This window comes from Zalophus californianus, chromosome 7 (genome assembly GCF_009762305.2).
Source record: "Zalophus californianus isolate mZalCal1 chromosome 7, mZalCal1.pri.v2, whole genome shotgun sequence".
Classification (NCBI taxonomy): domain Eukaryota; kingdom Metazoa; phylum Chordata; class Mammalia; order Carnivora; family Otariidae; genus Zalophus; species Zalophus californianus.
Window position 1 is genome coordinate 54,149,269 of NC_045601.1, and position 23,077 is coordinate 54,172,345.

Here is a 23,077-nt window from a genome sequence, read left to right on the forward strand (position 1 = left end):
CTCTCCCTCCCCCCTCCCTCTGCTTCTCTACCCGCCCCCCACTCTCTCTCAATAAATAAATAGATAAATATGAATGAAATCTTTCTAATGACAGCTTTTTCACAAGCTGTGAGCCAAACATGCTCAAGTCGCAGCCTCCCCTCTTCATCTCGTCCCTTCTGCTGCCTCTGCTCTCATCAGGGCTCTTGGTACCTCAGCCTTATGGAGAACCTCCATCGCCTTGCCTGAATTGAGACCCATCTCTACCCACAGAGTATGGCTTCTCTTGTAGCTCTTTTAATTATTCTTCCACACCCTACACACCTAAGAGGAGGGGTGGCTGTAACCTGTTCCTCATTCGCTGGTGCAGCATCCAAACATTATTGTAAAATGGCTGCTCCTCTGAAGTTCTGGTGTTGTTGTCACCCACTGGACTCCCGGATACTCCCGTCTCATTCCCCAAGGACTGCACCTCCTAGCTCACAATATTCTATCACACCCCAGCCCCGCCGTACTCCTAGGAGATGTTACTATATCCACCGATGACCTACTAAATACTCTGGCCTCTCAATTCCTGAGCCTTTTCTACTACCTCCAGCACCTACTTCTCCTGGACCCTCTCATCTTTCAGATCTCCCACCCTGACTACAACCCCCTCGAACTGTACTCTAGCCTACTTATTCACCTCTTCTATGCCTCATTTTACTGAGGCCCTTAGGGCCCCGGCCCCTCTCCTTTTCATTACCCACCAACCTACACTTTGTTTCCCTTTGAAGCCATGTTAGATTCCACGGTCCACTCGGTCAGTCACTATCTTGCTATTACCCTAAACTTACTGGGCTATTTTGTCTTTTCCTCATACTCGCCTGGAAAAAAAAGTCAGTCCTGGAAGATCTCAACAATACACCTTCACATCTCCTCCTAGGCAGCAAAGCACAATTGGAGAAAAATCCCCCAGCATAGCAGGGTCTTCTCTGTCATCACCTCCTTTGACTTTCTTTTTTTTTCCTAGGCAAAGAACTTTATTAACCTTGTTTCAAACTTTATTCCCAGGCTTCTTCAGCTTAAATAGCTGCAAAGAATGAATTGTGTATAAGCAAAAGCTGAAAAGAGCTGCAATGTCCAAGGGGCTTGGGCTTAAAAATATTAGAGATCTAGATTTCATCAGATCCATGAACAAAATTTTACAAAGCAGTCATAATATAAAATAGCAGCTCCCGGTAACTTCTTCAAGTTTTATGTTCTTCAGAAGTTGACTCAATTCAGTTTGCTTCATTCTTGGAAGCTTCATCAAAATTCTCCACAAGATCTGGAACTTCATCATCATCATGCTCTCCGGTAGCAAGTGGTGCTTTTCCATCCACAGATTGTTTGGGCAGAGCTTCAGCCAGTCTTCTTAAACTAGTCAGACTGTCTGCACCAAGTTGGTTTAAGATACTGGGTAGCATTTCTGTCAGCTGCTTTGTCTCAGCATGGCCTGTAATGGTGAAAGTGTTCGCTGCCAGTGATGCCTGAACTTTGGGGTTGTTAAAATGGATCACTGTCCCTTGGTTTGTGAACATATTCACTTCTTCAGTACCAGAGATATTGTTTACCCCTAACTTCTTTAAGGAGAACTGAAGTTTTTTATCATCTGCTGTAGCCGTTCTATGAACCACCTTCTTTCGGCGAGCAGTTTCTTTCCCACCAATGCGCACTTGTGCTTGCGGTTTGGCGAGTTTCTCCTGGTTCATGATAGTTTCTTTCATCTTGTTGGAGCGGAAATGGGACCGCGTGGGGGAATAGGGTTGGCGCTCAGGGGGTCTCGGGCGGACCAGCTGAGATTAGGTGCACACACGCGGGGACGCAAGATGGCAGCTCACCTCCTTTGACTTTCAAACCACCTCCCCACCCCCACCCCCCAGGGAACCCCATCATCCTTTTTTTTTTTAAGATTTTATTTATTTATTTGAGAGAGAGAGAGAATGAGAGACAGAGAGCACGAGAGGGAAGAGGGTCCGAGGGAGAAGCAGACCCCCCGCCGAGCAGGGAGCCTGATGCGGGACTTGATCCCGGGACTCCGGGATCATGACCTGAGCCGAAGGCAGTCGCTTAACCGACTGAGCCACCCAGGAGCCCAAAACTTAAAGATAATTTAAAAATAAGATTTCATTAATTTATTTGAGATGGAGAGAGAGCACGAACAGGGAGCAGAGGGAGAGGGAGAAGCCGATTGATCAGGGAGCCCGATGCAGGGCTCTATCCTGGGACTCCATCCCGGGACTCCGGGATCATGACCTGACCCGAAGGCAGCCGCCCAACCGACTGAGCCACCCAGGCGCCCCCATCATCCTCTTGTCCACTCATCCTTCATTCTCTGAAATAACCATTTCAGATTTTCTTCTCGAAGCCTTGAGTCCCCATTTTATCCCTCAGTCCTAGCCGATGTCTTTGCTCCGACTTCACAAAGGAAATAGAAGCCTTCACTTCCTGCCAGCTGCACCTAAAACCAGCCTGCACCTGTATTCATCCTTTGTTCTCTCCTTCTGACAAAAAGGAAGTTATGTCCCTCTTCCTAGAAATATCAACCCTCTCCCCCATGCTGTGGATTTCAACCTTCTCAGAAAAGGTATGTTACCAATTATCCCTCCTTTCTATCGTTGATTTGTTCCACTCTAATATATTCTTTTCATCAGCATCTAAACATGTTCTAGTCAGGCCTATTCTAAAAAAAAAAAAAAAAAAAATCCCATTTCTGGACCCCAGATTTTCTTTGTGGCTCTACTCTTTTCCTCTCTTCCCATTCTCACCCAAACTGTGCATGGTTACTCATTAGCCTTACTTACTTACTCATTAGCCTCCTCCAATGGTTTCCTCCCCTACTTCTCTATTAAAACTATTTTTATCAAAGTATCTAGTGACCTTCATGCCTCTAAATCTCATGGACACTCCTCAGCTTCATATTTATGTGAACTTTCAGTGGATTTTAACAAAGTTGACCCTTCCTTCTTTTGGGGAAAAATACCAGTTTTCTTGGTATCCAGGCTCCTACACTCTTCTGGTTTTTCTCTCACCTCTCTGCCTGTATTTCCTCTGTTCCTCTGTCGTATTTCCCTCTTCTGCTTGACCTTTAAATGTTGGAACTACTCAGGTTCAAACTTAGATTCTCTTCTTTTCTCACTCTACACTCTGCCCAAGTCATCTTACTCACTTTCATGGCCTTGCCTCTATGCTGAGAGCTCTCAAATTTGTACGACTGCTCAGACTTTTCTCCAATACCCAGAGCCACTCAACTACCTGCTTAATACCTCTGCTTAGATGCCACAAGCACAGTTGTTTAGAACTAAACCAATGGCCTTTCCCACCATGCTAGATGTCTTATATTTTCCCCTCCATATCCACTCTTCATTGACTTGGTTGACTATCTCCACTGCCTTCCTTGCCTGTGGCTTCCAATTGGGTTTGGCTACTGAGGATCCCTGGCAAGAGACTGGAAACAGGATAGAGTGAAGTCAAGGTATTTATTTAGCTCCTTCTGTGAGGTTGTTACAGGCTGTCTGAGTTCCTTGACTGAAGATCAGTGCTTCTCTTACCGGGCCTTTTCCATATGACACTCTTCCTCAAGTCTAGGGCAGTAATGCTTAGCTGCTGCTAGCTACTGGGTTTTGCCTTCTCTCTTGTGATTTCCCTACACCCCATCTACACCACTGTAAATAATTCCCACTTTAAATTATCCTAATTTGAGCACACAACCTATTTCTTACTGGTAGTCTGACTGATACGGTAATTGATACTAAAAGTTGGATCAGGAAATAGATCTTCATAATTGGATTCTGGGATTGGGTTGATCACGTATGATGAGTTGAAGGGATAACCTTCAACCTGGGGGATGGGGAGGTTCAAAAGATGGAAATAGACACTGATAATCTATGCATGTAGTAGTATCTCAGTCATTCAAATCATCAGTGGTCATGGCATGGGATGAAGAGTAAGTGAAGGGCAAGCCATTGGAAGATCAAGATGCTGTGGCACTCATTTGTTCTGTCGAAGGTAGTGATTTTAAAGACTGTGGAGTCATCTAAAGTCTATGATGGCCTACTATTATGTAGGTTGAAATTCTGTAAATTCTCTGGCATAATATAGAAATGTGGTTGATACAGAATAGTGACCATGTCACCTGGGACCATCATTGTCAACTGGGAACATGTTAGAAATGGCAGTTCTTGAATCTCACCCCAGATTTATAGAATCAGAAACCAGAGCTGAGCCCTGGGAATTTGTGCTTTCAAAAATGAATTTGACGCACATTAAAGTTTGGGAACCATTGCTGTAAAGCAAAATTTAATGTGCTTATGAATCACCTGGGAACCTTGTTAAGACGCAGATTCTGATTTGGCAGGTCTAGGACAGGAATGAGATTTTAATGTGCTCCCAGGTGATGTGAAGATGTTGTTAGTCTGTGAATTACACTTTGAGTAGCAAGGCTATAAGAGTGGAAGGCATCTAGAGGCTCAGGGAAATGGGAATGTTGGAATGAATCAATTACTCCAACACATTCAACTGTTGCCTAACCAAATGCTCTGTGAGGATGTGAAGAGCATTTCACCAAGGCAGTAGAAAAATCATTGGTAAGGGAGGCATCAGAATCCTTGAAGAGCTCTGAGGTTTCTCTCTGAAGGTCAGAGGTGGCAGTGCTGATACCATAATGGAATGGGTTTCCCTGGTCTCAGTGGGACTGTGAGAGACGAGGTCAATGCCATTACCTTAATAAACCACAGGGATGGAGAGATAGAGTGTTCCATTTGCAGGGATCTGTGGCAATGGCAAATTGATCACTAGATTCCTAGAAATGAGCTGGAAGGGCAGTTTACTAAGTCACTTCTTCACATACACAGGGAGAAAACGTCTAGTTTTGCCGGGCAAAGATCTAAGTTGCATTACCATAGTGGGAACACATGGCCTTTTATCCATTTCCCTGACCTAAGCCAGTTCACAGACCCAGAACCCTTTTAGAAGGGATGCTGCAACTTCACCCAAGCCTAGTGGGACCAGTGACCATTTTTTTAGGGTGACTGGGTACCGGGGAAAGAAAACTATCCAGATTTTTGAGCTTATGCTGATCCCTAGACCAGATATGGGGCTGAGTTGGGGCTATGGAAATCAGATGATAGAGCCTTGACTTGAATTCACCTGACGAGGGATCCAGTGAGACCACAGACCAATATAATGCTCCATCCTGGAAGATACAGTTCCAGGAGATACACTCAGTAGCTGGTAGAATCGCCATGTTGGTGGAAGGACCAAGTGGAAGCCTCTGGTATGAGCCACCACCTCCCTGACAAATGATAAATACCCCATCCCAAATAGCAAACCCGAAGCAATATTTTATTCCTGTCTCCACTGGGAAACCTCCAAAGCATCCCCTTTCCAGCTTCCTTCTTACTTTGAGTCTCTGCATTTCTTCCCCATAACTCTTCCCAGGATACTCTTCCCCTTCCCAGCCCTCCCCTCAGTGTCCTATTCCACTGCAGATTACTCCCCTTTCTATATCCTTCTGCTCCTCTCAGAGGGTAGCCTCAAGTCCTTTTTGAAAGAGGCAAGGAATACACAAATCCCATAAATAAATAAAAATGTTGTGTGAGACATGGGAAATTATTTTTTATCTATTCATAACTGTCATGTTTCTTGACAAATATAATTCTTGCTGTGCTGTGTACATTTTAAAGTGATGCCGGAGGAGTAATTATATCATGACTTTAAAGGATTATGAACACCTAAGGGGAAGGTGCTGTTTAAACATGTTGCTAATAATGTGTTTGCACATTTTTCAAACTGCTCAAATTACATTCACGAGTATCAGCAGCATGGCCTCCTCAGAGAAGGACAGAGAATGGGAGGAGGTCAAGAATATTATTCCAGGAGAGGTCGTTTAGGCAAGGAAGTAATTTATCTTGCTATGGACAGAATGAAGAGCTCACCACCCAGCAATTTGTAATTGATCACAATTATGTTGCCTAGTGGTGGGGTGCAAAATATGAAGGAAAGTATTTGGTCAAAAGATTAGCACAAATGTAGGAGTGTTTAGTCAGATCCAAAATTTAGGTTGGTTTAGCAACAAGAAAAATGAAGCCATTCGGAAGAACCCAAAATGAGACAAAGTAAATGAAAATGGAGATTCAGTCCACATGTTGTGGGTTGATGTTTCCTTGGAAGGAGTGGTTAAGAATTTTTGATCCTTAAAGCAACCTCATATTAAAGTAGTTTAACTAATTTAGACATGTTTGACACTACCACAAAGAAAATAAATTATATTGGGCTCTACACTGATGGCTAAAAAGCCAATTCACCAAAATGGAAGGATGTTGAAGGTACTCACATTATGTAATCGGTACAGTATGTCAGTCCTAGTGGTCTGGTTAACCAAATGAAGGCACATTTAGTGAAATTCGGTATAATTCTTTCCTAGAACTACCCCACTTGATTACAGCAAAATAGGTTCTACTAATCACAGGCTGCATAAATTGGAGATTGAGCATGGTTTGGGGGAACAGAGATGCTTTTATTATATCATTTGGTCTGCTGTGGCCCACGAGGGCAGATGTGTCAGCAAGGCTAACACAGGTCCTTTCTTTATTTAGGAATCTGCTTAAGATGATCATGGGACTTGAACAAGCTTCAGTGCTCGTTTAGTTAACTCTTTTTGTGTTCCAGAAAAGTAAAGAGAAGAATAAAGGGTGTGACTTGCCTGAAGTCGTGGAGTGAGTTCCCAACACAAGTGGACAACACTGGGGGGTCTTCAGACACCCAGATCAGTGTTCTTTCCACTGTAGGAAAATGCATGCTTCAAAAGTCCAGGCTCAAGAGGACCTCTGGCCCAATTTCAGGTAACTTGAAGGTTTTCACAGTCTTTCCTAGATATAAAGCTACAGTGAATTAATTCCATTGAAAATTGGAGGAATCCAGAAGGAATCCAGAAACTAGGCTCTGAACTGGAGGTGAGGGCTTTCGTCTTTTTTTTTTTCTTTCTAGAACTGACTTTGATTCTTCACTTCAGATGCAGATCAAGATGTGGCTACCCATTGTGGAGAAGCCACCTCACCTGCTCCTGCTCCCCCTGACTCTCTCTTGCTGGTGGCTTTGTAGTTTGGAACAATGAACAATGGGCTAAAGTCCCAGGCAACCGTGAGCTGGCGGTAGGACCATAATCAAAGAGGAGGTAAATGAGCCTGAAGGCTAACTGAGCATTTAAAATTGTAAAATTTGCAATTTTCTTTAGGTATTTTGGAGTCTGTGACTTTCCCCCTCAAATCTCACATAATTTCTTAACCACCCCCCTCCCCCAGAAGCTCACAGGCCCCAGGCACTAAGCTGCGGAGCCCGAGGGATGGAGGACCCAGGAAGGAGTGCCATCTCTCTGCTGGGATCTTCTTTCCTTAGCTTCTACAGTCCCCACACCCTACCCAGGGCCCCCTCAGGTTTGATGGCACTTTGAGGGGAGTGACTCCGACTGGCTGAAAATGACAAATTAGGGAACTTTGAGTCACATGATCTCTTCTTATTCAAATCCACTTGAAAGCAGATTAACACTCAGCTAGGTTTTATAGTCCTGCCAAATTTCTTTACCTTGCTTACCCAATACAATAGGCTCAGGCCAGTTTTCTTTCATCTCCTCTATTATTAACATGATAGTGTGAATGTAATGCTGTTGAAGCCAGGATGATGGTGAACATGTGGCATTTCTTTGGCTACTTAACATCCATTCCACCTTGCTGATGGCATCTGATTTCTTTTAGAAAATAACCTCCTCCACGTGTATGCAGTCTTAGTGGGGTATAAATCCAGGAACCTGCTCCCCACCAGGGAAGATCTTGTAGAGACCAGCTCTGAGGGTGAACATTTGGTCTAAGTTCAGCCAATCAGATAGAATCTTCTGGAACTTTGAGCCTTGAACAAGTGACACAAGGACCTCAGGAACCACACTGAAATAGACTGAATTGCCTGTTCCTGACCTTCTAGCTTCTCCTCAGTTCCTGCCCATCTCTAGGCCTGGCCCTTGACTCTTCTATGGATTAGTGAGTACCCTGATATTTTTCAGTACATTCCCATTTGATTCCCTTAGCTCAAACTGGTTTCTGTTGCTTATAACCAAGAATCCTGGTATAAGATCCCTTCCTGACGTACCATCACACATGGGCCCGCAGTGTTGTCTTTAAGTCTGCCCTGTATGGAATGTTCTCCTAGAATTGGCTTAAACCAGCTCTTTTCTCCACCGGTGACAGCCCACAGGACTGGCTTTCTTTTAGTGTACTGATAGAAAATATTCCTGTAGTTTTCTAGCCCTTCCAGTTTCTCGTTATCAAAACAAACATACAAACAAAATGCATCGGAACTTCTCTCCCACAGCTGTCATTAATGTGAGGTCTCCATTCTCCTGCCCAGGACCGCCTGCTCAGGAATCCGTCTCTCTCAGGCAAACATATTGCCAATGTTCCTTTACCAGAATAGCTAAAATTAAAAAGACTGACCAAACCCAGTGTTTGCAAGGATGTGGAGCAACTACAATTCGAACACATTTTTTTGTTGGATGTGTAAAATGGTACAATCACTTGGGAAATATGTTTGACAGTTTCTAATAAAGTTAAATACATACCTACTCTTTGACCCAGCATTTCACCTCTAGGTTGATATTCAAGAAAAAATTAGTGTTCACAAAAAACTCGTACAAGAGTGTTCATGGCACCTTTATTCATAATACCCAGAAACTGGAAACAATCCAATTGTCCATCAACAGAAAAATGGATAAAGAAATTGTAGTATATTCATACAGTAGAGCACCAATGGAAAAGAATGACTCATACAGGCGACAACATATGTGGATCTCAAAAAAACTTATACTGAGCCGAAGCAGCCAGAATCCACATGACTCCATTTATATGAAGCTTGAGAACAGGAAGAAATAATTTATGGTAATAAGAGCAGTGGTTACCTTTGGGGGAATATTGACTAGGAAGAGGCACAGGGAGCCTTCTGAAGTACTGGGATTTATTTAATCTCTGTGGTAGGTACATGGGTATATACGTATGTAAAAATTCATTAAGCTGTACACTTAAGATTTGTACACTTTATTGTGTGCATGTTACACTTCAATAAAAAAGATAAAAAGAAAAGAGAAAATAAGCATATGATTATGTTATATAATTTAAATAGCAACAGTTCTATAATTTAAATATATTTTGTTAACTCTGCACGCAAGTCAAATCAGATTTAAATCCCAATCCCATATATGATGTTGAGAATGGCTTGAAAACCTTTTGTATTTTTCCCCTCCATGCTTTGTTTATATCAAGGCAATAGGAAGCTAATGTGTTTCCCCTTCCAGGAGTATTTTTATGTTCAAAGGAAAAACCATTGGGAGAAAGTAATAATTAACACAAAGGAATGACTGGCTTAATGGTGGGCTTTCAGGCATCAGTAGAGGAGGTATTTCAGGTCAAGGGAGGGTCAAGAGAATCTCCCAGAGTATTCCACACTGAATGGGTAGAAACAAGCAATAAACTCCTAATAGACATTTCTGCTGATCCACTGCTGTGGCCAATAGCCTTTGGTGTTCCGATCCTTGGATGGAAAAATCAGCCTACTTGTTTCCAGCAGATAAGAGGAGTTTGTCTCCTGGGGCTGGTCATTTCCTCCAAAACTGAGGGAGGGGAGTTGTTGTGGGCAGCTTTCCCTCCACGTTGAGAAGAGAACAGAAAGCAGGAAATAGAAAGGCCAGGATAGAGGATGAAGAAGTGAGGGGTGAAAATGGAAAAGCACAGGAGAGAGCGCGTGTGGGCAGCACCCACGGAAAAGAGATGGGAGACACAGCAGGGGCGAGGGGAGACAAAGGGAACCCAGCAGAAAGTGAAATGAGAACAGAGACAGTGCCAGTGAAGGAGGCCACTCCCTGCTTGGCCCCTGCAGCCTGTGAGTCCCCTTGGCCATCTGGAACAACTGGGTACAGTGAGGGGACTCCGTCTCCACCCTTGCACTTCCCAAGCTTTCCACCCCCTCCACCGTGCCTACAACAGCACAGTGGTTTTCTTATAACTTCATCTGATCACATCATTCCCCAGCGTAAAATGATTTAATAGCTCAACATTATCTCCTTTAAAAGTCCAAGCTCCTTAATGTTGCCTGCTAGAGTCTCTCATGACTTGTCCTCGCTTGCTCCTCAGCCTCATCTACTTTGTGAATAATGGGTGACTATGTTCAGTGAATTTTATTTATACCATAGGCCCCCTTATCTGTGGGTTCGCTTTCCACAGTTTCAGTTCCGTGCAGTCAACAGAGGTTGGGAAGCAGAGGATCCTCCTTCTGACACATTGTCAGAGGTCAGTGGTAGCCTAATGCTACGTCACAATGTCCATACCTCTCACCTCACTTCATCTCGTCAGGTAGGCATTTTATCATCTACCACAAGAAGAAGGGTACAATAAGATATCCTGAGAGAGAGACCATATGCACATAACTTTTATTACAGGATATTGTTATAATCGCCCTATTTTACTATCAGTGAGTGTTAATCTCTTACTGGGCCTAACTTATAAATTAAACTTTATCATAGGTGGATATGTATAGAGAAAAACAGTGTAGATGGGGTTTGGTCCTATCCGCAGTTTTGGGCATCCACTGGGGGTCCTGGAATGTATCTCCCCTGGATAAGGGGGTACTGCTGTAATCCTATTCCTGGCATCTGGCTGTCTTGTTGCACTTTAAGAACCCTAGGAGGGTACTAATTGTATTTTCACAACCCAACTCCAGGAGAACACTGTGAGAGAATACCTCTCCATGCTACAGGAGCCCAGAAAGGACTCGATTCCTCCAACCAGGACTACCTGCACCCTTCCCTGTTGACTCGGGGCAGGGAGCTGGTGTCACCTAATTGAGATTTGAATAAAAGGAGTACCCCATTACCTATGACTCTCATCGAGGACCCTGGTTCTGACAGAGAAAGCCCTCTTTTCTGTCTAAATCCTGGCTACCCTTCGAGACCCATCTCAAACACCACCTCTATTATGTCCATTCAGGCTCAGAAATAAGGCTTTCTGGTATTTTGGCAGCGGCCATGGTTTGTGGGGAGAGGGAAGAACTTGGGACCAGAAGCTGACAGGCCTTGGGATGGTGACATGAGGGGGGGGTCCAGTCTTCAGGGGCGCCCAGCGGACGGGCTGAGTTCCCGCAAACATCAATCAGTAGCCCAGAGGGTCCAGATGTCTGCTGGGGCACAGAAGCAGACAGCTCTAGCAGTGGACGAGAGCTGAAATTAAGTGTAGCCTCGTCAGGGTGGTTGCCGGTGGTCAGTTCACTTAGAGCAGGCATCCAGCTGGGGACACGGAACTGTGATTCAGGTGCCTGGGGGAAGAGGCAAGCATGAGCAAGGCCGGGTGTCGGGGCCCCCACCTGGATTGGACAAGTGCGTCAGATCCCTGTCCTGCAGACCAAGCTGACCCACCAGGGAGAGCTCAGAGAAGGCGGCAGTGCTGTGGGTCCCAGGTGTTAAAGTCGCAGTGGATGCCGCAGCAGTGAACTATGATTCCCGCCTGACCAGCGGCTAGTCGCCCTGACCAGAGCCCAAGAGTGGCTGAGCCTTCGGTTGGAAGGTGTGGTGGGCAGCACCTGGGAGGCAAGGGCTGTGCGTCTTCTGCCACCTGGCCTGCCCCCCGCCCCCCGTCACCATGATGTTCGCTGGTACCTCTCCTCGCTTGGTGATCTCCTCCTGTAAATACCCCCCACAGCAGAGGGCCAGGCACACACAGTAAACAAGGATAAGTTGGATCCAATTGCATTTAGCTCCTTGGCAGCTCGGGCCTTGGTGTGTGCTATACTGTCCAGCCCAGTCCTCTTCGAGATTTTTTTTTCGTATCACTGATCAGGACTCCTCTTCCTCTGTGCGTAGTAAAAAGGAGAGGCAGTTACTCTCCGTTCTCCCGGGTGGGGAGCTGAGACCTGTAGGAAATGAGGGGCAGTGCACTGTGTCCCACACCCTGCCTTCCTCGGCCCCTCAGCCGAAGCCATCTATTCCTTCTTCCTTTCTGTCCCCGACATCAGTGGAAAACTTGATCTGGTTGCCATGGAGACCAGCCACTGACTTCAGAGTGCCGTTTATTAAAGATGAAAGTAATGTCTGCCTGGCTGATCTGCACAGCTGTCAGAGACTTGGCTGTTAGCAGAGGAAGTCACTAATTTCGAGGCATAATCACTCATCTAAGAGAGAGACGGGCCCCCTTCATCTTCCGAGCAGAGCTGGGCTGTGTGTGGGTAAGGTCTGCCCCAGCAGGCTTTTCTTGTTCTTTTTTTTTTTTTTGGTTGTTTATTTTATGACTAATATGGTAACTGTACTTCTTTTCTCCCTTATTTCCTACTGAAAATATATGGTCTTGCAGTCGTGTGATAGATTAGTTCAGCTTCGTGGGCAGGCCCAGGAAACCCAAACCCTCTCATGACGTGGTTTCCTTTGGAAAATGTATTCTGGATTCCAAGCCACCTACTTACAAATGAGGTTGTCTGTTTATTCACTCAACAGCCTCCACCAGGTGTGCAAGAGGAAAAGAGGTGGGGCCGAGCCCCGCAGAGAGCAGACTTGATCTATTTTGTGGGTGCTTCGACAGGTGGGAGAAGCAGGCACTTTCCAAGGGAGGCAGTAAATTAGAAGAGAGGTGGGGGGTGTCTTGCATCTTTCAGCCAAATGAGCTGTGTGATATTCAGAAAACGAGTCCCTTTTGGGGCGCCTGGGTGGCTCAGTCGTTAAGCGTCTGCCTTTGGCTCAGGTCATGATCCCAGTGTCCTGGGATCGAGCCCCGCATGGAGCCCTGCTTCTCCCTCTCCCACTCCCCCTGCTTGTGTTCCCTTTCTCTCACTGTGTCTCTCTCTGTCAAATAAATAAATAAAATCTTAAAAAAAAAAAGAAAGAAAACGAGTCCCTTTCTTTTTGTCTTTTTGCTCTTTCTGTTCAGTCAATGATAACATCTGAGAGCAAATCTAAATCCCAAGATTCATGGTTTAGATTCACCAGGTGTTCTCCAAAGCCGACAGAGCAAACTGGGCTAATCACTGCTGGGTTGTAAGGAGCGGCAGTGCCCACCGCAGTGCTCCGGGAGGCAAGAGGCTGCTGGGAGCCGACCCCCACTGTCCCATCTCAGTGCGGCCAATTGACGAGTAAGCTAATTTTAACTAGTCTTTCATTCCACAGACACGTAAGTGTGGGCTTCCGTGAACAGAAAGGGCTCCTAACACTGGACAGCTGGACAAGGGTTAGCCCCGGGTCTGTTCACCAAGTACAATCTGTACCTCCGGTCCGAGTTGTCTCAGGCCAAGACAGGTGCTTGTTTCCATCTCTCGGCATCAGTGTGCAGGTACTTCTGTGGGTCTGGGCAGGAGCTCCCGTCCCATTTCTCCTGAGCCACCTGGTGTTTGGGAATGAAGATGGAGCATGAAGCTAAAGAACGGAAGGGAGTATCACCAGCACCTTTATTATTTTTTTTAAGATTTTATTTATTTATTTGACAGAGAGAGAGACAGCAAGAGAGCACAAGCAGGGGGGAGCAGAAGAGAGAGAGAGGGAGAAGCCGGCTTCCCGCTGAGCAGGGAGCCAGACACGGGGCTCGATCCCAGGACCCTGGGATCATGACCTGACCCGAAGGCAGACGCTTAACCAACTGAGCCACCCAGGGACCCCTCATCAGTGCCTTTAGAACACAGTGCACCAAGAGCCCAGATTAGCCTGGGCTCCAGAAAGGCAGCTTCCGGGCAGACAGGCCTCAGAACTGCCACCAGCCATCCCCTGGAAGCTTTTATTTCTCACCTGCTCCATACCTAGGATAGGCCAAACAGCTGTCTCATGTCACTGTGATGCTTACTCCTTCCCCTGGTCTCATCCTGAAACCATTTTTTCCAAAGGACATGCACTGGTCTTAGGTTTGCATGTTTTATTGAAGGAAATTTGAATCCCATTTATGGGATGCCAACATAGGTCATAACTTAACCCTTGTTATAAACACATGGATTTTTTAAAAATTTTATGCCAATTGTATAAAATAGTAGAGGAAGGGAAGAACACTCATTCGTTCATCCATCCGTTTACCAATTAGTTATTGTAGGCACTTACTATGAGTCAGGTAGATTTATGAGACAAATCTGCCCTCAAGGAGTATACGCTTACTTTTCTTAAAGCGTGCTTTATCGAGGTATAATTTCTATACAAGAAATTTGCCCGTTTTATGTGTATAGTTTGATCCATTTTGACAATCACAATCAAGATATGGGACATTTCCAGTACCCCAAAAGTTGGTTTGGCTGTTTGCAGTCAATTCTCTCCTCCTCTCCAACCCCCAAACCCCAGCCAAACCAATGATAAGCTTTCTGTCATTTTGCTTGTGCCTTTTACTAGAAGGTCAAATAAGGGACATACCTTTTAGTAGAGAATACAGTTTAAAAAATAAATAGGCATTTGCGTTCCCAGTGAGTGAGGCAAGAGCTTTGACATGGGACACGTAGACCGTGCTGTTGGAACGCATAAGTGATGTGAGGAGACTTCGAAGCTGAGGTCTGAAGGACTAATAACAGTGAATCAGGTGAACAGGAATGAGAGTAAGGAGTGTTCCAAGCTGTGGGAACAGTATACAGCAAGGCCAGAAAGAGAGAGCCTGCAACGCAAGTTTGTCTGGGACCTAAATGTTTCCATAGCTTTGGGATGGAGTGTGAAGGGGTTAAGGGGGGCAAGTCAAGAATTTGAAGAGAGAAATCCATTCAAACAAAGAAGGTCCTTAATAAACCTTGTAAGCAATGGGGGACCATGGTGTTAAGCAAGAAAGCAAGGGCATCGATTTGCATGTTAGAAGGATCGCTCTCCCTGCGTGTAGGAAATATGGAGGGCCAGGCAGGAGGCAGGGACCTGAATAAGAGGCTGGTGCAGCGATCCAGATGAGAGGTGCTGGCAAACAGGGCTAGGGAAGTGGCAGGTGGTGGGAACGGAGAGAAGTAGATAAATATGGGAGAGATCTGGGAGGCGGAAATAAAGGGACTGAGTGACTCATTGGAAGTGGAGAGAGTGAGTGAGAAAGGCATTAAGGAGAATTCCTCGGTTTCGGATCGGGTGCCTGTGAGGAAGACGGTGGCGTTCACTGAGACAGAGAACACTGCGGGGGGGGGGGGCAGGGGTACAGGGGTAGAGAGAGGAGACAGTGTGCTCTGCTTTGGATGCATCTCGTTTGGGGGCATCCAGGAAGATGATGTCAGCACTCAGAGCTCTGAGCCTAGAGCTCAGAGATTCACACCGAGCCCACTCTTCTCTACTCTCTGTGAACTAGCTTCTGGGTTCTTCCATAGAATTGACCTACTGATGACTAAAGGATTTATCCTGTCAAGCAGAACTTTTTTTCATACTAATAGGATTTGCTTTTTGTGTAGTTGGGTGTAGGGAGATTTGTTCCCACATAATAAACCTTGGAAAAACTGGGGAAAACTGGAAAGTAACTTTCAGTGAGCTTTTCTCCTCTCCTCTTTCTCCTCTCCTCTTTCCCAGTACAACCCATCATCAGCACTGGAGTATCTTTTAGGTGGAGAAAGAGAAATGGAGTGAAGTGAGCACACGAGGACCGCTCAGACCTAAGCTTTCTAATCCTAAATCCCCCGGGAGCCTGGATGTTACCTGTTCAACGACATGATGCCGGTAGATTATATTTGGTGGCATCAATAAAATGAAGCCCATAGACACATTTCAATAAATAGAATCTACAAGTGGATTAAACTGTCGAAGGAAAACCTTTTCTTTTCCAAACTCCTCTCCTTTTTCAGACTGAGAGATATTAAGGAAACTCATTTCAATTTTGTTGTTTGTTTTGTTTTGCTTTGCTTTGTTAAAGGAAGATGGGAGGAACCTAACTCTAGGTGCTGGGGGCTGGAAACAGACCCCGCACTATGCTGGTGCGGGCCAGAGCTGGATGGAGGGAAAACCATTTTGTCCCTGTTTGAGGCCAAGGGAAGCCTTGATCTTTTAAGAAGCTCATAGAAATTCCAGCCGAGAGAGAATTAGTATGGAATTCTATGAGCAATTCCTTCCTTTCACAGAACTCACGATCTAAAATGTAAGAGCACAGGGGCACCTGGCTGGCTCTGTCGGTAGAGCCTGCTGACTCTTGATCTTGGAGTTGTGGGTTCAAGCCCCATGCTAGCTGTAGAGATTTCTTAAAAATAAAATCTGAAAAAAAAAATGTAAAAGCCCATTCTTTGGCCGTTCCCCTAGAGGTTTGGTGTGAGTGAGCCGGAGATCCATAGCCTGCAGGCCAGGCTTGTCCTGGGTTCTTTTCCTTGCCACAGACAGAAGTGAATCACAGATCCACGGCTCCCAAATGCAAGATACTGTTTCCTCTCATCCCAACAAGAGTTCAGGCAACCTTGATTTCATCGGGCATATGTCATTAGTCAGCTTATCAAAGTCTCAAGTGGGACTACCCTTAAGTGATCTGTGCTTAAAAAGTACCTCACCCTTAGCCCCCTAACCAAGGGAATGAAAAGGACCACTCAGTCACCTGCATAAAGACCGTGAATCACGAGCAATCCTCCTGCCTGCCTGAGAACTCGGGCATCTCATACATTTGCTTCTTTTTTCTCTGCTCTCCTTTGGGCTGACACTCAGAGCCAGGCCCCATGGTTGTTTATCTGCTGTCCAAGGCTATTTTAAAAGATTTCTGCTTTCATTTATAACATAAGTCACATTCTTCTTGCATCTGCTGCTGTATTTTCCGAAGGGGTTATGTCAAAGGAAATTCAACACTCGTTTTTCTCATGATTTGCTCCTCAGCTTGCTCACTCATCAGAAGGCCAATGCTATTCGATACTTCAGAAGATTATTGTCCCTGTTAGGGAAGGGGCGCTGGCCCCAGTGTCAGGTGACTGAGTTTTGTTCCCATTTCTACTGTTGACTCATAAATGTCCTTGGGCAAGTCATTGAGTCTTTTTGTGCTGCAGTCTCTGGGGATGAAATCTGCCAACTGCATCATATGAATTTGAACCTTACTGCCCTCTGGGATAAAAATAGGAGGGGGCCAGGTGTCCATGTGACCCCAAACCGATGCGAGGAGGAGAACCACAGGATCTCAAAAATAATGTCCTTGAGCTGCAAACTCTGTAACAGGGTCAGGCCACACCCGTGCCCTCAGGCATTTGACCAGTTGCCTGTGGGGTCAGTTCTGGCACTTGAATTCTTCCAGAAAAAAGAAGGTATTGCATTAACCAGCCAGACTTGTATATTCTGTCTGCTCCATATCCCTATGCCTTTGTACTCTTCCCCTGCCATGATACTCACCACTGACTGTTATTTACTTGTTTGGTTACTTGCCTCCTGGACTGGAAGCTTCTCAAGGGAGGCCACCATGTCTGCCTCATGCAACATTGTACCCTCTGTGTGGAACACGTGCCCGGCAAATAGAAGTTATAGCAGAAATATTTGCCAAATGGATGAATGAAGGAATGAGTGCTGCCTGGGTTCAATGATATCCCATTTCTGTACCACCGAGGCTGCCTCTTCCTGGCCGAGAACTTGGTGGGATCGGATTGTCTCCATCTCCTCACAGTCCCACTACGGTATGATAATGAAAGCAGGTCTCAGACCAAATGCTGTCACACGTACATATTTATTAGTTAGAAGACCCCAAAACATTGCCCTCTGAACTTTTAGGTGCTATGTCCACCCTTCACATGAAAGATTCTCTTGACGGTGACAGGACAATATTCTAAAGACCAGATTTAGTTAACATCAGGCATCCAGAATTGTTTGAACTCATGGCTGAACACAGGACAAGTTCCTAATCACGCCTCTGATTTCTGAAAGGTGACCAGTAAAAAGCTGGCTAGAATGTTATATTCTGCGATCATAAGAGTAAAGAGAGCCGCCAATGTTTTACCCAATCCACCTGTCTTGAATACCATTAGGTTCAACAGCAAAAGCCCAGCTCTAACCGCCCTTATGTTAATTAAGAGATTGCTAATTTTGCCAACAGAAGTCATTGCTATCATCATTTTGCTAATTAGCCAAACTTCTGCTGTTGGCTCCAGATTAAGATGGTTAAAGCACTTGGGGCAACCACCTGAAATAGTTTTGTCAAGATGAACCAATGGGAGCAGCAGAAGCCACTCAGACTTTTAAATAAAAAGCTATTAAAAAGGCCCATGAGGCCCTGCTCTTGGAAAATGAAGAGTAGTCTAGCCCCACAGGGCTTTCCTCCTCCTGTGTTCTTACTAACCCTCAGGGAGATTTGGTCTACTAGCCAGCTTCCCCAGGTGGACCTCAGCCTGTTATACCGAAGGTAACAGTATAATTTACCTTCTGGGTTCTCTTAAGACTGCCTTGGCTATGTAGGTAATTGTGGGTCCAAGGGGAAGTTATCAGGTTGGCCCCTGAACCTTTGGGTTCTACTGACCAAGGAAGTTTTCCCCACCTTCCTCCCGTTCTTGAAAAGTCACCGTAATGGCTGCCCTGATTCCTCGCAAACTCTTCTTGGCTCCCACCTTCTCCAGCCTCTCAGCTTTGGATGTGGGTGCCCTGCACAGCTGACCCACTCCAGAAAGGTCAGGAGCCTAATCAATGTCACAGGGGGAGGTCGGAAGTTATTTGTGCCACACTGACCCTTTGTGTTATTGTGACTGATAAGTTTCCCAGAGCTGTACCAATGTTCTCCCCTACAAACGCACACACGCACACACATTCTGTAGAGTGAAACTCTATCTCGGGTGTCTGCTCTGAACTTTGGACAACATGCGGATCCTGCCTCGCTCTTGTTGCTCCTCCCTGTAGAATTAGAATCTACCCCAAGCAGGGTACAAGGGATCACTGGTTCTCAGCAGACCCATTGCCCAGAACCACACCAACCCGCCTCACTGGCTGTCATGAACTTCTCTGGATACAGTGCCCAGCCTGAAGCTGCTAACTCCTCTGGGTATTTTTTCCCCCTGGCCATCCCTAGGAGAATGAACCCTGTGGGCAGGAGGTTCCCCTAGCCCTAATTCTACCTGGTCACAGGTTCTTTTCTCTTCCCACAATGTGTGATGCCAAGCTTGCCCAGTGTATTTGCCTCACAGTGTTATCACATCGTAGGGTTAATTTTATATGTTTCTTTCCACAGGAAGCAAGTTATTCACATTATCTGTCATTCCCACTCACCCTGCTAAGGGAAACCCAAACGAGCCGTTTTAAGTGGTTGTGCTTTGCCTCATAGGACCCCACTCCTAGAACGGATTGGTCCCGGGGGGACCCCTAACCAACACGTGGCCAATCAAAAGCCTGGTCAGCAACTCATTTCATAACCTGGCGCACACACAGAAAACCTGGGTTAGTCCCCATTTCTTTCTTGGAAATTTAAATAGAAAAATGTCAAGAAAAAAAGACCCAGTAGGATGCTTAGAAACAACAAGAGCGAGGCCACAGTGGGATCACAGTGAGCCCAGAGTACAAAATATTAGCACTATGGGCAAGCAAAAGTGGTGGAGAGAAGAGTTTCAAGCCAAGCGAAAGAAGCATCTCAGAGGAAATTGAGCTAGGTCAATGGGCGTGAACTTCAACTCCTGCCATGGAGCCCCAGAGTTTCCCGCAACTGGAGTAGCTTCCCAGCCCCAGTTCTGCGATGCTGTGAGCCTGCCCCCTTCCATTCCTGCTCCTGGCTCTCTGTGGAAGCCCAACTCCATTAACGCTCCACATTTTTACCCCAAAATCCCCCTCCTGAGCTAGCCTGCCCGAATCTCCTCCTTACCGCCAAGAAAACCGTCCCTCTTTACTGTATCCTCAGTGTGTGCAAAGTTGGGGCGATGTATCTCTGTAGCTTTGCACCCCAGCGCAACACATGGTAAGCAATGGGCTCTCAGTAAATGAAGACTGAATAAAAGAACTTTTGAAAGCCCGAATGAACAGTCAGGTTCATGCAATCGCTGTCTTATGTTGCAATGTCTTCAGTTTGGCTCTCAAAGTTGAACAAAGGATGGGGCCACATTTCCTAGCATCCCACCTCTTAAGCCTTTCCTATGCCATGAGAGTCTAGACACACCACTAATTTTTAAAAAATATAAATCCTTCATCAGATTCAAAAATCTCCCTTGAGAAGGCAAATTCTCCACTCTTGTTCTCAATCCAGTTTGTTGAACTGATCAACCCACACACACAGACACACACACACAGAGGAATTAATCATTTTGATTTTGGACAGTCAATATTTTTAGTACCCAAGTTTGTGGCTCTAATCGATTCATCTAAAAATTAACCAGAACTGGTTTGAGATCATCTTCCTGTTTGGAAGTTATTAATCAATTCACGCTTCTGCCACTGCAAAGAGAAGTTAATCTATTATAGGAAAGGAGTAAGTTTTTCTTCCAAAGGTATTTATACACATCAGTTTGGTTCTGAAGGGACATTTTTACCTTGGAGCTATTGAAAATTATTTACCAGAGGAGGACCATGTAGTGACCCCCCTTACACAATGGGGACAGCCATGGCCCTCACTGGCGGCTGGCGGTCTAGCGGTGGAAGTTCCTCCTGCTTGAGAGCCGCAGTAGCTTCTTTCACTACACACAGCGGGCCGTGGCTGGGCGTCAGGAGCCGGGCGGAGAGGGAGGCTCGTGCTAGACCAGGGTCAGCAAATGTTTACTGTCAAGGCCAGGTGGTAAATATTTTAGGTTTTGTGGGCCTTACCGTCTCTCTCTCGACGACTCAAATCCACTGTTAGAGCGCAAAAGCCCCCAGAGACAATATGTAAACGAGCGAGTGCCACTGTCTTCCAATAAAACTTTATTTATGGTCACTGCAATTTGAATTTTATATAATTTTGGGTGTCCCAAAATATTAATCTTCTTTTGATTTATTTTCAGCCATCTAGAAATGTTAAGAGCTATCTTTACCGAGAAGGTTGTACCAAAACAGGATAAAAATGTGGCTGCAGGCTAGAGGTCCCTGCTTCCCGCCCCACTTGAGTGCTGGGGGCTCAGGGTATGGAATAGATGCCTCAGATAAAGGTGGTGGTTTGGGGGGGGGGCGCCCAGCATGGAAAGATTTGCGCCTCCCACCGAAGCTGAGTCCTGGGAAGACGTGAGCCTCCTATAGAAACATCAGGCCTCTCATGGTTCAGGGGCATCAGAGCAACAGTAGTCAAGGGAGAGACCTAGAGAGAAAGGCCTGGAGCAGGCTCTGTGACAAGCACCCAGAGTCATGAGGGCCAAGGAGTCGAAATTCCGGAGACCCTGTTTGAAGGGAGTGTGGGGGAGGCTGGCTGGTGTCCAGCAGATTCAGCTCTCTGGGCTCAGAAGAGATACCCATCTGGGCCTACAACGAGTGGCCATGGCGGGACTGGGTCCCCTCAGTAGGGACAGCAGAGACGGTGGCTGAGGCCCAAAGCTCTCCTGGGATGAGGCTCTCCCCAGAGGAGAAGCAGCCTCCGTCCCCTCCTTCAGGTTTCCTAGAGCTGGGGCGGGGAAGGGGAGAAGGGCGCCTCACCCGCTGCGCTAGATGTCCCAGAGGGCGCAGCCGACCCCACGCTGGGCTCTCCAGTGCCAGCGCTGAAACCCGGGCTCGCTTCGGAGCGGCGGCGTCTGCCCGGCCTTAGAGAACACTGCTGTTCACAGACCCGGAGGAACGTTTACGAGCCACACCCCTGTCTTGCCAGGACAAGGAGGGCTTCTCAGACTAGCTGCAGGATACCTGACCAGCCCCTCCCCGCTAGCGGTTGCACATACTGTCTGAGATGGGGGGTGGGGGTGAGGTGGGGTAGGGGGGTGTGGGGGGATGTCACCCAGCAGCTGCTGGAAACTCCCCAGCCCTAGTGTGCTGGCTTCCTGTGGGGGCAGTGACATCATCCTAGAGATAGGAGGCCTCACAGAAAAGCTCCCCATTCTGCAGTTCAGCCTCCTGGACCGAAGAACGCTCGTGAGCACGGCCACGGTGGATTGTTCCGGAATCCCCTCAAGGTACTTGTTGACATTCAGAGCAGGAGTGAGCACTGGAAGTGACGCACTTGTCTGCCATTAATTCACTTCGACGAGAAGAAAAGCTTTGCTTTCTTTTTTTTTTTTTTAAGATTGTATTTATTTATTTGACAGAGAGAGAGAGAGAGAGAGAGAGACAGCGAGAGAGGGAACACAAGCAGGGGGAGTGGGAGAGGGAGAAGGAGGCTTCCCGCGGAGCAGGGAGCCCGATGCGGGTCCCGATCCCAGGATCCTGGGATCATGACCTGAGCCGAAGGCAGATGCTTAATGACTGAGCCACCCAGGCGCCGCAAAGCTTTGCTTTCTATACGCTTCAATTTCTTTATCCGCCTTACTGTTGTTATGTCGTATTTATTTAATTCTCCCAGCCCCTTCTTCCCAGGTTTTTTTCTACTGCTGAAATCCAGTCTGCAGAAACTAAAAGTTGTAGAATGGGTATGAACTTTATAGAACCACCACACTTAAACATCTTAGGTGTTAAAAAATTCAAAAAGGCAAGTATTTATTTCCATAGAATTGTACTTGTAAATTCAAGATAACTTTTTTTAAGATTGTATTTGTTTATTTGAGAGAGAGAGAGAGAGAGCACAGGAGAAGCAGACTCCCCACTGAGCAGGGAGCCAGACGTGGGGCTGGATCCCAGGACCCCGGGATCATGACCTGAGCCGAAGGCAGACGCTTAACGACTGAGCCACCCAGGCGCCCCTATTCAAGGTAACTTTTGCTTTAAAATTCATATTCCTCTAAACAGTCCATTTCTGGACCCTCGCCGCCCCTCCCCCTTCTCCCTGGAGGCCATCTCAATTCCTGTGCAGAAGGGGAGAGGGTGGTGCAGCACGTAGGCATTGTAGAGAGGAGTTTCTGGCTCACCACTGTCCTCCACGCTCCACTGGCATCTACTTACCCAGAAGCTGTCACATCTTGTCCTCACAGTCGTGGGCTGGCATCTACCATTCATGCCCCAAATCCCACCCTGGTCTCCAGTCAGGAGGCCCACGTATTTGCATTCTCTTGATGCCAGTCTCCATTTCCCTTGGCTCTGCAAGCTTGTAATGCTTGGTCAGTTGGGCACACCTGGCTGCTTTCTCCTCCCCTTGTTAGGGACTAGGCATTTTTGAGA

At 46.4% G+C, this 23,077-nt stretch overlaps 1 protein-coding gene across 1 annotated transcript; it reads right to left on the bottom strand.

Moving 5' to 3' along the window:
• Nucleotides 1-1,241: 1,241 nt before the first annotated feature.
• LOC113927527 (transcription factor BTF3-like) lies at nt 1,242-1,834 on the bottom strand. Its single transcript, XM_035728645.1, has one exon. The coding sequence runs from the start codon at nt 1,725-1,727 to the stop codon at nt 1,242-1,244; it is 486 nt and encodes a 161-aa protein (XP_035584538.1). The 5' UTR covers nt 1,728-1,834.
• Nucleotides 1,835-23,077: the final 21,243 nt, after the last annotated feature.

What these genes read in the sequence shown, in the direction of transcription:
- LOC113927527 (XM_035728645.1), bottom strand. Translation starts at nt 1,727, where the DNA reads ATGAAAGAAACTATCATGAACCAGGAGAAACTCGCCAAACCGCAAGCA.